We start from the raw sequence: 16307 nt of genomic DNA, 5'->3' as shown, positions 1-16307 counted from the left end.
TCTCTCTCTCTCTCTCTCTCTCTCTCTCTCTCTCTCTCTCTCTCTCTCTCTCTCTCTGTCTCTCTCTCTCTCTCTCTCTCCCCTCTCCCTCTTTCCCTCCCTCCCTCTCTCCCCCTCTCTCTACCTCTCCCTCCCCTCCTCCCTCTCTTTTCCTCTTTCCCCCTCTCTCTCTTTTCCTCCCTTCCTCTCTCTCTCCCCGTCTCTCTCCCTCTTTCTCTTCCTCCCTTCCTCTCTCTCTCTCTCTCTCTCTCTCTCTCTCTCTCTCTTTTCTCTCCCCCTCCCTCTCTTTCCCTCTCTCTCCATCTCTTATTTCTTAGCAGAAACACTTTGGAAACACTACTGTTTTTCTACCAGAAAATACTCTGTGTGGCTGCCTGTCCTTCTGTAATGTTGGCAGAAATTGATGACCTCTGCATGGGTCTTTATTTCTTTGGAGGATGCAAAATGGTGACAGGTAATTTAATAATTCCTTATTCATATGGGCGCTGGAAAACTTCACTCTGAGAAATGACCCTCATCAACCATTTGGTTACTCTGAGTACCTTGGCAAGGCAAACACTTGTGTCTTCTCTTTGTTTACTAGTCTTCTGGATTAGGAGCTGGTCCCTTGGCAACATCCTTCAGAGAGGATGGTTTTGTCCAGCATCATCTCAGCCCACATTTAATGTATTTCACGGGCTTCAATATCTTTTTGTTGTTATAGTTACTGACATGCATGTTATCCAAACCTGGCTGATGGAAGCCTCTTCTGGAAGATTCTTTCTGCCATGACCCTGGTGCACATCAGTAGCATTCCTGCCTTTGGTTATGACAGAATGTTCCAGTTTCTCCTCTTGCGTTTTCTCCACAGACCCAAAATTGGCTCTATTTCTCGTTAGCGGCCGATTCCTCTTTGTTCCTTTGTATGGATCTAAGTTCTTACCTGGCATCATTTCTCCCTGTCTGCAGATCTTACATGACTATTTCTTGTGACACTGGCCTATAAGCACTACCTCCTTTCAGCCTTTGCTCATCCAAAAAAGCTTTACTTCACCTTCATTTTGAAAATCATTTTTTGCTGGGTGTAGACTTTATGCTCGATAGTTTATTTATTTTTTCTGATTGAGGCCATCTCTTTCTCTCCCGGCTGCTTCTGTGATAATGAGTACCAAGCTTCTCTATCTGAGTGGCCTTCCTCTTTAATCTCAGGTTAATTTTAAACCTTTATCTTTATTGTTTTTTCAAATGTGACTATTATGTACTTTGGGGTTATTTTCTTTGCATTACACTGTTGAAATTTGTTAATCATTTTAGTCTGTAGGTTTACAGTTTCCATCAAACTTGGAAATGTTTTGGTGAAACTCATGTTTAAATGAAGTGACTTTTTCTAAACTTTTAGGAGTGACAGGGTGGGCTAGGATTCCTTTCTAACCTGTAGGATGAGCAGCAGAGGAAGTCCCTCACTTGTGGTTTTATTGAGTGGTGAAAATATGGCCACTGCCCATCCTCAGTCTGGCCTTGGCTTCCTTTGTTCAGTATCCCAGACCTGCTCCATTTAGACTCTTCCTTCGAAGGGCGCATTGGACATGGTTCTTGAAAAATGGTCCTTATGCCTCTGACTGAAAGGTCTTAGATGCGGGTCCAGGAGGGACGTGGAGACAGTTCGTTGTGGATAAGCAGCTTGTAGGAAGATTGGTTAATGCCATCTCTCCCACTCTGAGGGGCAGAGTCCGCAGTGTGTCTTCCGCCTTTGGCCCAAGGTGGTGTGTGAGACCTCTTCTGAAACCGGTTGGTGCCTCCCCCGCCTTGTAGCTCACGAGGCTGTGTCTCTGCAGGGATCTCAGTGTGGACGCCGGCTTGAGTCCTGCCCAGTTCCAGGTGCGGCCCATCCCCCAGCACTATCAGCATTACCTAGCAACTCCTCGAATGCACCACTTCCCCAGAAACTCTTCCTCCACCCAGATGGTAAGTCACAGAGTCCTGGGGGGGGGGGGGGGGGGGGGCCGCATGGGACATGAACTTCCTCACTGCCCACTGCGTGCTAGTGGTGAGCTGAGGCCACGGCTCTCGGGTGCCCAGGGTCCTCTGAGTCCTGGCTCCCAGGCAGACCAGCAGCTGCCCTCCACTCTCAGCCCCAGAGCTTGTACAGCTTGAGAAAGATGAAACGGAGCAAGTGACTAGTCAGTCCAAACGCCCGCACTGCTGAGGGGTGTCGAGTGGAAGAGGCAGCATGGCAGGCTGTAGTCTGGGGAAATGCCCGGTGCCCAGAGACTGCCCTGAGGCTGGGGAGATGGCTCAGTCAGAAAGACGCCTGCTGGACAAGCACGAGGACCTGAGTTTGATTCCCGGCACACCCACAAAAAGCTAGGCATGGTGGTGTGTGCCTGTAACACTAAAGCTGGGCAAGTGGAGACAAGCAGATCCCTGGGGTTCACTGGCTTGCCAGCCGAGCCTTATCAGTGAGCCGCTGGTGCTCCTGAGAACCTCAGTCTCATGAAACAAAGAGGGCAGCTCCTGAGGAACAACACCTGAACCTGACCTTTGCTTCCCCCCACCCCATACTTCTGTCTCCCTGAGCATGACTTTACTTTTTTTGTGAGATGGAATGTAGACACCACTCTGTGTGACTCTCACAGGGTTGGTTCGAGGGTCACAAGAGAGCCTAGAGGGACCTCCCTGCAGACTCAGGCCACCCCCTCCCCAGGAGCAGCCCTCTTGGGGCTGTAGAACCCCGAATGTGCTAGAAAACTCAGGTTGGGTTTGGGGTTGCAAGTGACACACAATACCAAGAGAAACTCTTGTTGCTGTCCCCAAACAGAATTCTCCCTCCTCAGCCCCGGATGCTCTCATTAGCCACCCCGTGGCTTGGGGAAGGAGCACTTACTACCTACCAGACACGATTATGAACACCTCACAGAACTAGTCTTACTTCCCCCTGCCAGTACCCCCGCACAACCAGGCATCATGTCCGTTTTCATATTGACAAACTGAGGCCTCGAGAGTTTAAATCATTGGCTCTAGTGTATGCAGTGGGAGGCTTGATGGTAGCTGGCCTGACTCCTAGCTGGGGTTAGGGAAGGCTGAATAAAACAGAGATCAGCCAGTTTGGGGCTAGAGTCTGCACTGTTTCTCATAGGTTTGTAGAAATTCATTTTGACTTAGAGACACTGTGGTCCAATACTATTTACCTTGGTTACTGACATTTTTGGCCCTGGCACTGACCCGTAGCCATCCTGTTGCTCTTGAGGATAGTAGAGGAAGCTCCTGCCACCCAGCTGCTGCTTAGGCCTGTGTCTTGACTCTGTCACTTGCTTGAGTGGCTCGAGCTGATTGTTTAATCTACTTGTGCCTTATTCAAACCCCTCAGGAAAAAGGGGATTTGTGATTGGACCTGCAGTTTCCATCAGGGGAGGCAGTTAAACTGCTTAGTCACAGGAAGCGTTCAGCTGGTGCTCGGCCAGGGTCAGCACCCCTGTGTTGATGGTTATTCAGGTTACTCCTGGCTCTTCGGGAGTAGGGTAGGAGACAAGAGTGGGGGGACAGCCCTGCTGCCTGCAGTAGGTCACGGGTGTGCTGTCTGGTGGTTGAGGGTGGAGGAGTTGTCTGTTGGTCCCAGGAGAAGCCTGGGATGCTCACTCTCGCCAAAACTGTCTTTTCCCTATCAGGTTGTCCATGAAATTCGAAACTACCCTTACCCACAGCTTCACTTCCTCGCTCTCCAGGGACTAAATCCTAGTCGACACACCTCTGCTGTTCGGGAGAGCTACGAGGTATGTTGCTGCCCTGTATGGCACTGACTAGTTGGCACCCTACCGTTCATAAGCCGCTCTCTCTGACTGTCCTTGTCGGTGGGTAGATGCGGTGGGTAGATGCGGGTGGTGGGAAGTCCTGGGATGGAAAGTAAGAGAGAAAGAGGATGTGAAAAGAAAAGTACAGCTTCCCACACTACACAAGTGCTTCCGGCTGGCAGTGTGACTGCTTCCTGCACACATCCCCCGCTGCTTGCTCATCCTTTCCATGTTGTTTATATGTACTTGTACACGTCGAGCACACATGCTGGTGTTTTCCTTTTGGCAGGAGCTGCTGCAGCTCGAGGACAGGTTGGGAAACGTGACTCGAGGAGCCGTACAGAACACCATCGAGAGGTTCACCTTCCCCCACAAGTACAAGAAGGTGAGGCTGTGGAGTCTAGCTGCATGGGCAGGGGGTGGGAAGGGAGATGTCAGCTTGTCTGCTTGAACCAGCCTGGCCATCTGCAGGGGACATCATCCAAAGCCCAGAAGCCTCTGCTCTGGTTAGATAGCTCCTCAGGATTGTCTCATCGGCTCACAGGAGGTGTGGTCAGGAGGGAGGATGGGAGAAAGGCTGAGTGTGTGGATGTTGGCTAGAGTGGTCACGAGTGTATTTGTGCATGCATCGGTATATAGATAATCAGTGTTTTTTTTATCAGTCTGGGGGCAAAGGGGCTCCTGCACACAAGGGTAATAGAAAATGCCTTAGAAAATAATTCAAAGTCCTCTCTCATAAGAACAAATGGACAAAGAAGGCCTCTAAATGGTGTGGGATTTGAAAGTTTCAGAACTGTGGACTGTACCCACTGACCTTAGTAGTAGAATCTATAGGGCTGGCACCTAGAAATATGAGCTTTTAAAACATTATTTCAATTAAAACAAATGAAAACCTGGAAGAAGCCAAAATGTTCTTTAATAAGTAAATAAATAAGCATCCATAAAGAAATAATCCATGAGCTATGAAAAGATGTGGAGGGAGCTTACGTATGCACTAAAAGGTGAAAGGAGACAGCCCCGCAGGCTGTAAACTGTATACTGGGAGCTGTTTGGCATTCCAGAAAACAACACTACAGAAAGAATAAAAAGAAGAAAGATCAGGGGTTGCCATTGTGGGGGGCAGGAATAGGCAGAGTGCCAGTGATTTTGTTAGTGCAGCAAATTATTCTATTTGGCATCCTAATGTAAACAGGTGACATTATGCATTTACCAAAAACACAAGGCTCCCGGGATCTCTGAGTTGGTTAGCTTGCCTGTCACTGTGGCAAAATCCCCGAGAAAAACAACTGCCATGAAGGAAGGTTCTTCTGGGTTCAGAGTTTGAGAAGTTTGTCTGTAGTTTCTTGTCTCTGGTTCTGGGACTGTGGCGAGGTCTGGTAATTAGGAAACCGAGAAGGTGCAAATTCTGGGAAAGAGGTATGCCCTTCCAGAGAACACCTCAATGACCTACTTCTTCCAACTAGGTCCTATCTCCTAGTTCCCATCACCTATAATATTATCAAATTAGGATGCATCAGTGGATTAATCAATTAATAAGACCACTACTCTGAGGATCCAGTCACTTTCCAAAGTCGTCAGTGTGCAGTGAAACCTTTAGCATTTCAGATCCAACCCTTAACTCATGGAAACTAACGGACTTCAGGTAATAACGGCCAGTATTGGCTCATCATTTGCCACAAGTTTACCACATAAGATGAGATATTCATATAAGGAGAAGCTGTGAGGTGAGGCCACCGCCTGCTCGTGACTTGGGTCCTAGTCCACTGGCTAGGGGCAGTGAGGGAGTGAAGAAAGGACAGACACACAGACAACGGAGCTGGGTTCAGGTTGGGTTCTCTAACATTACCACTGTAGCCTGGAACCTAGGCATGTTTATTACGTACAGCACAGGGGAGGGGTTGGCTGGTCTTAGTAGGAGTCTCTGGAGGTGAGCTGTCTCAGGCTGTAAATCTCCAGGCGGAGGAAACTGAAGTTGCTAATCTTTGCACACATTGATGAAGTGTGCATAAACACTCAGGCTTGGACTCTCAAGAAAAGCTTTGCCATTTCTCTTGAGACTGGGCCATATTGGTAACAGATTTGCCAATTGTCCCATGGGTCTGGGGACTTGGGCATCCTTGACATGACTGTGCACATGTCAAAATACACACTCACCAAGGGCTTCATTGCTCAGGGCTTCCTCTGATCCCTATAGTGGGGGTTGGAAATACACTACAGTTGATTAGTTTTTATGTAACCTAGAATTGCTGTACCAAAAAAGCTAATGTTGAATCAAAAATAAGCAAATTTAGGGAAATGAAGGGCAGTGCAAGGCTCATCACGGTGCACCTAGAGACCTTCATCCACTCTGTTGAGACACAGGACAGCGATAGTTGAAATTACTTGGGACTGAAGTTAGACAGCCAGTTTTGAATTTCAGTCCTTCTGAGTGTAGCTGTGTGGCTGTGGATTGTGGCCCATCCTTTCTATTTCCAACATGGCTGCTGCAGAAAGCAGTGGGGTGATGCAGCTTCATACACAGGGCCCAGAACTTACCTAGTGCTCAGGAAGAGCAAATGGTAAGCTGCTGTTCCCAGTTCTTGCCTGTGTGCCTGGTGTCAGTATCAAAGACCACAAACCATCAAATATGCATCTCCTCTGTTTTGTTACTTTTCTATTGCTGTGATAAAACACCATAACCAAGCCAACTTATAAAAGAAAGTGTCTAATCAGGCTTACAGTTTCAGAAGGTTAGAGACCTCAGTGACAGAACAAAGGCATGGCAGAAGGAACCTCTGAGAACACACATCTTGACCCCAAAACAGGAGGCAGAGAGAGCACACCAAGAATGGTACAAGTCCTTTGAAATCTCAAAGTCTGCCTCCAGTAACATACTTAATCCAACAAGGCCACGCCTCCTAGTCCATCCGAAACAATTCCACCAACTGGGGACCATATAAATATATGAGCTTAGGGGGCTGAATCAGTGAGAAAAAAAATAGGAGGATTAAAACTCAAGAGAGAACCAAGAGGAAAATATTGTAGAGAAGAAATAGGAAGAATGTAAGATAAGAAAATGTTCATAAACTTTAGGATGTAACTACAATGTTAGAACAATTTAAAAATTTTTAACAGACTAAAATAATACAAAACAAAAAGTATATTTTAACTAATAACAAATAGAATATATAGACCATAAAATAGGACTATCTGAAAGAAATAAGAATAGGAAGAGGAATGGAAGTAAAGTACAAAATAATCAAGGTTATCAAGCCAGGCCTGGGAGTATATACCTTTAATCACAGAACTTGGGAGGCAGAGGCAGAGGCAGGGGAATCTCTGAGTTACAGGACAGCCAACAGTACACAGTAAGACCCTATTTTGAAAAGCCAAAAAACAAAAACAAAACAACAAAAAACTAAGATTATCCAAGTTATAAAGAAATGTTGATGAAATGTGAAGGTAGATGAATAGTGAATATTAAATAAATGCTGAAAAAAAGTTGAAGTTAAAATCAAAGTTGTAGCAGGCTTTTTCTTTTGGGCCACCAACCAGCTCCTAAATCATGACACAGAGACTTAATATTAGTTATGAATGCTTGGCCTTATCTTATGCTCATTTCTTGCTAGCTCTTATAACTTAACCTGTTTCTCTTCAGCTACATTTTTGCCTCAGGGCTTTTTACCTTCCTTCCTTCCTTCCTTCCTTCCTTCCTTCCTTCCTTCCTTCCTTCCTTTCTCCCTGCCTCCCTCCCTCCCTCCCTCCTTCCTTCTGTATATCTTACATTCATGCTATCTCCACATCTGGCGGGCAGCTGCCTGGCTTTTGGCCCTGGGTGTGTCCCTCTCTTTCTCCCTCACTCTCTTTGTTCTTTTTCCGAGCCCAGATTTCTCCTCCTACTTGTTCTCTCTGCCCGCAAGTTCCGCCTAGCCCTCTCTTGCCTAGCTATTGGCCATTCAGCTTTTTATTAGGTCAATCAGGTGTCTTAGGCAGGCAAGGTGAAACAGCAACACATCTTTACAGAATTAAACAAAGGCAGCAGAAACAAATGTAACACACCTTTACACAGTTAAAGTAATATTCCACAGCAGAAACAAATGTAACACACCTTTACACAGTTAAAGTAATATTCCACAGCAGAAACAAAGTGACACATCATTGCCTCATTAAAATAATATTCCACAACACGAAGTTCTGTAGATAATGGAAAAAAAGAAATATCTGAGAGATTAAAGATTGAGAATGAGAAATGTTATGCAAAAGGAGAGAAATACAGATTAGAAATAGCTAAACAAGATACTTTTGAACTGAAGTTATGACACAAAGAGGAAATCATGAAAAACGGTTGATAAAAGCAACAGAAACTAGGCATATGGTTGGGGCTTAATGCTGTTTTGTTGGTCATTTCTTCTCTAGCAGGGCCAGTCCTACCCCCAAAACTGCTGACCCTCCAGCAGGCAGATCGTCATGACCCTACAAATACTAAAAATAATGCATGGCAAACACATAGGACAATGGAGACTGCTTGGCTTTCTGGATAAAGGGACCTTGCAGAAGCCTGGCATCATTTGCAGCTGGTACATGGGGCACATGAGGGAGGCATCAAGGGGAAGCAACAGGTTTCCTTGTATGTTCTAGCCAGGGCAGAGCACCCCCAGACCAAACCAGAGCATGGAGCTTTGGAACTCCCAACCAGAGTAGGTAGTCCTGACATCTAGGCCTGGCCCCAATGTCATTCTCTGGACTTCATCTGCGACTCCATGTGTCTTTTTGTAAAATGACTTTGCGGTTTGCTTGCCCCTGGAGAGAGGGCAGAATAGATGATTTTCTTTCTGTGGTTACTCTCAGACTTAGATCTGATGTCTGCAGTGTGGGGATGAGGACATGGAAGGTGGATGGAGTTAATTCAGTGGTTAGATTTTTCCTTCCCCAGAATATTTATTAAACAGCAATGGCATGCCTTGTACTCAGCCACATGTAAAACTTGAAAACGTTCTGCAGAGTGCTTAACTGTTGTCAAATAATTAACATAGAATTATGGAGAGAATTGTGTAAATCAGGAAGTGTGCACAGTAGCACCACGGTGGCTAACCTCATACTAGAGCTCAGTAACTTAAGGGAACTTTCCGGCTAGGGAGAGAGACACAACTATAGAAAACAGTTTAGAACCACGTGGTGCAAATTACAGGAGTAATGGTGGTGGAGAAATAGGGCAGATAAATGGACATCAGTGGAAAGAGTGAATGAGGAATGTGTGTGAATGAATGAATGAATGAAGCATTCTGGACCTAGAGGTAGGGGTACATGTTGGACAGGGCGTGAGAGGGAGTGGACAGGGGAAGCCAAAATTCGCAGACTGTAGCTTTGCAAAGCGCAGAATGACTTGGAGCTTGGCTCCTTTCCAAACACTGGCCCCCCCCCACAGTGTCCAGGACAACCACCAGCAGTCTACTGCCCTCTTCCTCACTTGATTTTAGCCTTCTCTCTCCAGACGCAAGGGTGAGGAGTTAGGGATGAGTACTTAAAGAAACTGACCTCTAGGGAAGGCAGAGACTACCAGAGTGAGAGAAGGCTGTGGATGAAAGCTAGTGGCCAGCAGGAGTCTGTACCAGGCAACTGAATAGTTTTTTTTTTTCTTTACTCACAGCGAAGACCCCAGGACAGCAAGGGGAAGAAAGACGAGGGGGAGGAGTCAGACACAGATGAGAAATGCACCATTTGTCTGTCTATGTTGGAGGATGGAGAAGATGTGAGGTGAGAGGCCACTTCTTTGAGTTCCTCCCCCTTCTCTCATGGGTATTAGTGCCCTGCCACTGCACTGCATGCTCAAGGAAGGAAGTCCTTACTTGGCATGTACCTGAGGGTGCCAAGCGTGCTACAGTGTTTCACGGTTGCACTTAGTAAAGCAGAGCGTGGAATATTTTTAGATGTGGTAACCATGAACATGGGGTGGTGGAGACAAAGTGTGATGATATTGGCTTGGGTGGGTCTAAGACAAAGCCAAGGCCTTTATTGAAGAATATCTTGAGAGTTACTTCCAGTCATGGTTTCCCATCTCAGCCTCAGCCTCACTCCAGGGTCTGGGTTCCAAGAGCCCCCTTTATCAAGTCCCCAGTGGTTCCCATCACCTTGCCCCTGCTGCTGGTCACCTGACTCCCCTCTTTTCCAGACGCCTACCTTGTATGCATCTCTTCCACCAACTGTGTGTGGACCAGTGGCTGGCCATGAGCAAGAAATGCCCCATCTGCCGAGTGGACATTGAGACGCAGCTGGGAGCCGACAGCTGAGAGAGGAAGCTAGCCAGTGAATGCCCCATGTCCTTCACCAGGTCCCCCCCGCCCCCCACGGCCATAGCCCTTGCAGCCAAACTTTGCCTTCTGAGCCATTTGACGTAGAGAAGAAGCCTGCAAGCACATTTTGTGGAAAGAGGAGTTGGTACCAGTGTCTGAGGGAGGGGAGGGGAGGGGTGGGGGAGGGGTGGGGGAGGACCCACCCACCCAGAATGGTGACTGCCTCATCGCCTTGCTGTGCAGGGGGAGGGAGCTGGCCGTGCCCAGAGCAGGGGCGGGAAGGGGGGGCCCAGCTGCTGAGAACTAGATGTGATCTCGAGGGTACTAGCTGGTGATCGGCCCCTCAATCCTGTCCTTTGAAGGATTGTGTATATACCTCTTGACCACGTAGAAACCATGTAGGGGTCTCTAGCTATTCTGTGGATGGCAGCCGGAGCATGTTAGCTTAAGAAAAAATGTCGTGTGTGGTGCTCTAGTCATCTGTGGTGGACATGTCGCTATTACCGAACTTGCACCAAATATTTCTCATTGAGTTTCTTGTTTTGGTGCCTGACCGAACCAACCAACCAACGACAGCCCCAATCTTCCCGTCTTTATGAGCGAAAAGAAAAAAAAAATGAATCAAAGGTGAAAAAAAAAAAGCCAAATCCTGTTTACGGTGAAAAAGGATAATTTTTCACCCAGGTTGGGAGGCGGGAGGGGGGGGTTCTCGTTTGTTGTTTTTTTGTTTTTGTTTTTTTCCTTGGGCTTTGCTTTTCTCATGTTTACAGTGCACGGAGTGTGGGAGGGGCGTCTGAGAAGGGGGTGGGGCTTAAAAGGAACAGAAGTGGTCTCGCTGGGTTTCGGAGGCTTTTAGGCAAGGTCAAGAGAGCAGAGCTCTCGCTGGTGAAGGGGGTCCATTTCAAGGTGGGCTCCCCAGTCCTAGGGCCCATTGCTTGGCCCCAGCTGTCTTCCTAGGTTCCACACTGAACCAGGGAAGACACAGCCTCCAGCCACAGCTGCCCCATGTTCCTGGGAGCCAGCAGCCCCCTGCGCACTCCAATTCCTAACTTTATCCTGAGCTCTCATCTTGCCACAAAGAGGCAATGTAGCCACTGCCTCCCTATGCAAACAATTAACCAGATGATACAGATGAAATAGCATTGGCAGTGTACACTTGGCCAAAGCGCTCTCAGCTAGCACTCAGAGCTGAGGTCAAGTCCATAACCTTGGGAGTAACTTGAGTGTCCTCCATGATCCTGCCTGATCAGCCCCTCAGAGCTGGCCCTTGCTATGAGACTACTTGGCTGGGCTGGGGAGGCTGTGTCCCCGCCCTCTTGATCCTCTGGTTCTTCTGTAATCTTGGGAAAGTCCCTTTCTTTCTCGGTGCCTCAGTCCCAGTGGGGAGAGACAACAGTGTATCCCCATGTCCCCGTTCCTTCTGCTTCACCCAGATCTGAGAATTAACACTATCCAGCCTATTGTGTGCTCTCTCCTCTCTCGTGAGAGCCTCGGAGGGTGTAGTGGTTGGAGTGGAAAGGGAGATGGAAAGTTAGAGTGACGCCGTGGTACAGCATGCTTTCTGTACTACTCCACAGTTTTTCAGAGAGATGAGAGGACCGAATATTGGAGGTGGGCTAAATCCTGCCAAATTCTAACCCAAGTGTAGCTCTTAATCATGTGCAGAAATGCCAGGTGACCTGGTGTTCTGCAACCTTCCTTTGTCCACAGCCCTCCCCCTGGTCCCTCATTTGTACTGTTCTCAGAATCTGCCCTGACCTCAAGCCCTAGCCAATCTCAGTGCCCTCTTATCAAGGAACTAGGGCGCTGGTCAGATAAAGGAAGAAATTCCATGAGGATGAATCAAGACCCAAACTGACACAGGATAACTGGACTTGAGGGAGATCCTTCTAGCACAACTGAAGCCATCATGAGGGATGGCTGCCTATCCACTATCCAGATGAAGGCTACTCCCAGGACCCATCTTCTAATGTCTCATAAAATCTCTGAGTGCCTACTGGGGCAAGTGTTGAGGAAGATGATCGCGAAGACAATGTCTTTGCCTGATGGGATTATGAAAGGATCAGAGGAGCGGGACACATCCCACAGTGAAGATTAGTTCTGCTGAGCGTGGTCTTTTCCAACTCTGGTTGCATCAACAATGTCTCTAGTTCAAAGGCTGGATATCCACCAGGTGAGGAAGAAATGAGTCGGGATGTCAGGGAGCTGCTGACCAAAAGCCACCAGAGCTTGTGAATTCTCACCTGTTCCTCCTCGATGGCTGTGTCAAAACCAAGATTTCACCAGAGGATGGCTGTGGTTCAGAGATGGTTGGGGTAGTCTAGGCAGGTCATTGCTCTCCGAGGCTGCTCACTCTTTGTCTTTCCTTTGAGACTGTCCTGCAAGGCTGGCAGGGAAGGGAGACTGGCAGGGACCCAGGAGAGAACTGGAACCAGTGTTCCCGATTCTAGTCCTGGCTCTTTACTGGCAAACTGGGAGATACTGAGACCTCCACCCACACCCCTTGCCCTGCTGGGCCTCAGCTTCCTCAGCTGCGACTGAGGGAGGAGGTTGGATTGGATGCTCACTAAATTTCTCCCAATGCACACATGCTATGATGCTTTCTAATATCAACACATCTTTCAAGCTGTAGACTTGTGTGCTGCCCATGCTGCTGAGAGGCCTTCTGTGCCCACACGTATCTGCTTCAGAGGCTGAGTCTCGCAGGCTGAGGGAGAGGGTAGGGTGGTTTCTTCTTGCTCCCATTTGTGCGGGCTCTTTGAATGCCCCAGGCTAACATTAGGACCTGGCCAGGGAAGGGGTTGATCCTGCCGCCCCCTCCCCTTCCCACCTACCTAGGGTCCTTGTGCTCTGACGGTAAGGGCTGGAGTAGCACTTAGAACCCTCCCAGTTTCCGTTTTGGGACTGCTGATTGGGTGGAGGAAAGCCAATACCTCTGCTCTGGGTCCCCAGACTGGCCAGGGAGCCAGAAAAGAGGAGGGAAGAAGCAGGGCCAGGCCTCAGCATCTCACATCTACCATCTCCAGGAGAGAGACATCCGTAGTTCTCCTGCTCAACTCAAGGGACTCAGACCCTCTTCTGACGGAGACGCATGAGTGCCTTTGACAACGGCCTCAGGTTCAAGTTGGGCCTCCTAACCGCAGCCGTGGCGCAGCAGGTCCACCTAGGACACCAACCAACCCAACGCCACGAATCCAGCTGGGCACAGGCAGAGGGCAGCAGGGGCTGCACATTCCTCCACCTGGCCAAGCCCCCCCCCCCCCCCCCCCCCCCCCCCCCCCCCCCCCCCCCCCGTCACCCTCGCCACCACCTGTGACAGGCCTCAAGCTCCTCTCTGCAAAGGCCCGCAGCCTCCAGCCTCCGTGCAAGCATTCTTAACTCTTTACGCCTAACGAACAAGCACAGTTTTTTCAATGGTGAAGAAAAAGCACCAGACTTTTTTTTTTTTTTTTCCTGAAGAAATTCCCCCAAGCCGCCCCTCCTGCGGGACAAACATTCCCCATGTGGGGCTGTAGCAACGTCTGTCAGGTCCCCTTGTGTTTCGTCTCCTGCGCGCGCGTAGAGCAAATGCTAGAGCGATTTCAGCTGATAGAAAAACAAAAAAAGAAAAAAAAAACACAAAAAATAAAAAACATGGCACGTTGCTAGTTTACAGGGTTTTGTGAGTTTAAATGCCTTATATTTAACAATCATAATTTATGACTAACTTGTAGATATCGTGGGTTCTTATTTAATTATTTTTATAGTTGTTTTGCATTTTTAATTATAATTTATTTATTTAGAAAGGATACTAATGTTTTTTATTGCTCCTATTACCTCATTTTGGCGTCGTTTCTGGGAGTGGAATGCTTTGCATGCATTGGTACGATGACAACCGCGAAAACAAACTGACAAAAAAAAAAAAAAAACCATTTTAAATAAAAGTCTGCGAACTTTATTTCGTCCAAACTATCAGGGTGTGTGATTGCAAGCTGTCCTACTGTGGTGCTGGCCTCTTTGGGTACATTCCATACGAAATGCAAACCTTTGATTCTGTATGCTGTGATCTAGTGAAAAGCTCCAATATAGTGACTGTATTTAGCACATATATGAATATAATTTGCACTCGTCAGCAGGCTGGGGTAATCCTTTCACTTGCCACCCTTGACCCCCCTCCCCCATCCCTCTTTCCCACCTCAAGCCTGCTTTCCGTCCTCCCTCCCCCTTCCCCATCCCCAAGCCCACTCATCCTCCATCCCCTGAGGACAGTCTCAGGGCAAGGGAGGTCACTGGCTAAACCTGGGTTCACTCACTGAGGTTCCAGAAGTGGGGTCCTTCAGTCACAACAGGCATGTCATCTGAAAGACAAAGAGCCTGTGTTATTAGGTGGAGGCTAATGACAGAAGGCTTTGGCTTCCAGACCAGCTCCACAGCAGGCTCCCTGCGGTCCAGGGCAAGTCCCTGGTGTAGCTGGGCCAGTTTTCTGTTCCTAGAGAAGGGGTAAGATGGGTGATCTCTTGGGTCCCCCAATTCAGAAAGAATATGACACAGTCCCAGGCAAGACCACAAGGATGAGTCTCTCATTCTCTCAAGAGAGATGAAAGAGGGAAGGATGGGGGGAGGGGAAGGAGAGAAAGGGAGAGCAGAGGGAACCAGTTCAGAATTACCTTGGAGATCTGGTCAGAGCAGCTACCCACAGGGTCTTCCTCAATACTGCATCCTGCAGGTGGCAAGGAGGCCAGTTAGGTAGATAACATCCCTGGGTATGAAACATGGACTTTCTCAAGGTTAGGCGGTCAATCCGAGATTGAGCCGAGAGCCATGTCCCGAGAGAAGGAGCGGGTGGAAGATCCAGACTATGGTGTTTGGGATCCCTTCTCCCCCGAGTCTTGTCTGGAGCCTTTGTGGTTGGGACATCACTGTTTGACAAGAAAGAACTTGAGATACGGAATTGTATCATGCCTTCTCCCCACCCCACCCCCACCCTTTGCCTGTGTTCCACAGAGGCTGCAGATAGGGGGACCTGCTGTGCAGTTAGAGCGGTCTGCTTCCAGCCTCACAAATCTGTGTCAGAGCGTTGTAAGGAGGCCTTGAGGAAGTGGGCCCTGAATTAAGCCTGTGAGTGGACTGGAACCCTGGCATGCTGACCCTCCTCTTTCCCTCCTTTCCTGACTCCCCCCTTCCCCCTTCTTGGCTCTTGACATCACTGCCTTTGCCTGGTGGGTAGCTCCACCCTCCACAGGAGGCCCCGTGGGTTTGCATAGTCCTGGCAAGGAGAGGAAATAAAGACCCAGGGTTGCCGCACCACCGACCTGTGTGGCTAGACCCGCTGTGGTCCTTCAGCCCCACCCCTTGGGGTGGGGCTTCTCGCTTGCTGTTCTCCAGCTTCTCTTCTGCCTCTACCCCGAGCCTGTGGAGCCACCCACCACGCTGGTGGAGCACAATCACCACACTGCCAGGCCTGGCAGACACTGCCCCCACAGGGTTCCGCATGGGCATGCTACGCTGTTGTGTGGGGCCAGAGTAGGACAGGCCCTGTGCTCTGGCTGGCTATGACCCACCCTTGAGCCTCCCCACTCTGGGATGAGGTCTTCCCCCCCTCAGCTGTGGAGAGGGTCACACCAGGCTCTCCAAGGGGTCATGTGTCGCCCCTGGTAAGTGAAAGGATTATCCCCAGTGTGGATTGTCCCTTTTTTTGTAACTTTCCTGCTGTTCTGTTCTGTTGTGCTGTGCAACATTTTGCTACATAGACTATTTTATAGCAGAAAGCTAGAAAAATATTTATTATGACTATTGAAGCAATAGTGCATCAATGAACAGGCGGAGACGTTAGGAACCGTGTAAATGCTTAGATTCACTTTGGGTGGATTTTTTTGTACTTTATTTATAACTAATAAAAATGAACTGCATTGCTAACTACACCCAGTGAGTGCAGAGTGTTTGTCTCTGGGCCTGCCTAAGGCGTGCGGGAGGGAACAGTCAGAAGAGCTTCAGCGGCCCAACGTGTCCGGTGTCCGGTGTCCGGCGAAGGCTCCTGTGTGTCGGTTCCAGCTCGGTTACTGAGAAGTGGGAACCTTTACGAGGTGGGGTTTGGTGGAAGGACGTTAGGTTATGGTGGCTGGGACCTCGGGTAGTGTCCTGGGAACTTAGCCTCCTCTTCTCTCCTTGCAAGCCACCTCCTCAGCCACTCTCTCCCGTCATGAGGTCCTGCTTCCCTGACGGCCCCAAAGCAGCAGGCTGGCAACTGTGGACCAAACCCTCAAAACTGTGGGCCCGAGTAATCCTTTTCTTC

General features: G+C 48.8%; 1 protein-coding gene across 1 annotated transcript in view; it reads left to right on the top strand.

Annotated features, from left to right (window-relative positions):
* The window catches only part of Ark2c (arkadia (RNF111) C-terminal like ring finger ubiquitin ligase 2C), a 111114-nt gene extending 100541 nt beyond the window's left edge, over positions 1-10573 (top strand). Inside the window, exons 4-8 of the mRNA XM_052742617.1 lie at positions 1815-1944; positions 3645-3749; positions 4057-4152; positions 9394-9500; positions 9916-10573. Of these exons, the coding sequence (XP_052598577.1) occupies positions 1815-1944; positions 3645-3749; positions 4057-4152; positions 9394-9500; positions 9916-10033 (556 nt within the window). The 3' untranslated portion in view covers positions 10034-10573. The remainder of the gene's footprint in view (positions 1-1814; positions 1945-3644; positions 3750-4056; positions 4153-9393; positions 9501-9915) is intronic.
* Positions 10574-16307: the final 5734 nt, after the last annotated feature.

Source organism: Peromyscus californicus, unplaced genomic scaffold, assembly GCF_007827085.1.
Source record: "Peromyscus californicus insignis strain IS unplaced genomic scaffold, ASM782708v3 Scaffold_17__1_contigs__length_78620276, whole genome shotgun sequence".
NCBI classification, from domain to species: Eukaryota; Metazoa; Chordata; class Mammalia; order Rodentia; family Cricetidae; genus Peromyscus; species Peromyscus californicus.
This window is presented reverse-complemented; position numbering and strand designations above follow the sequence as displayed.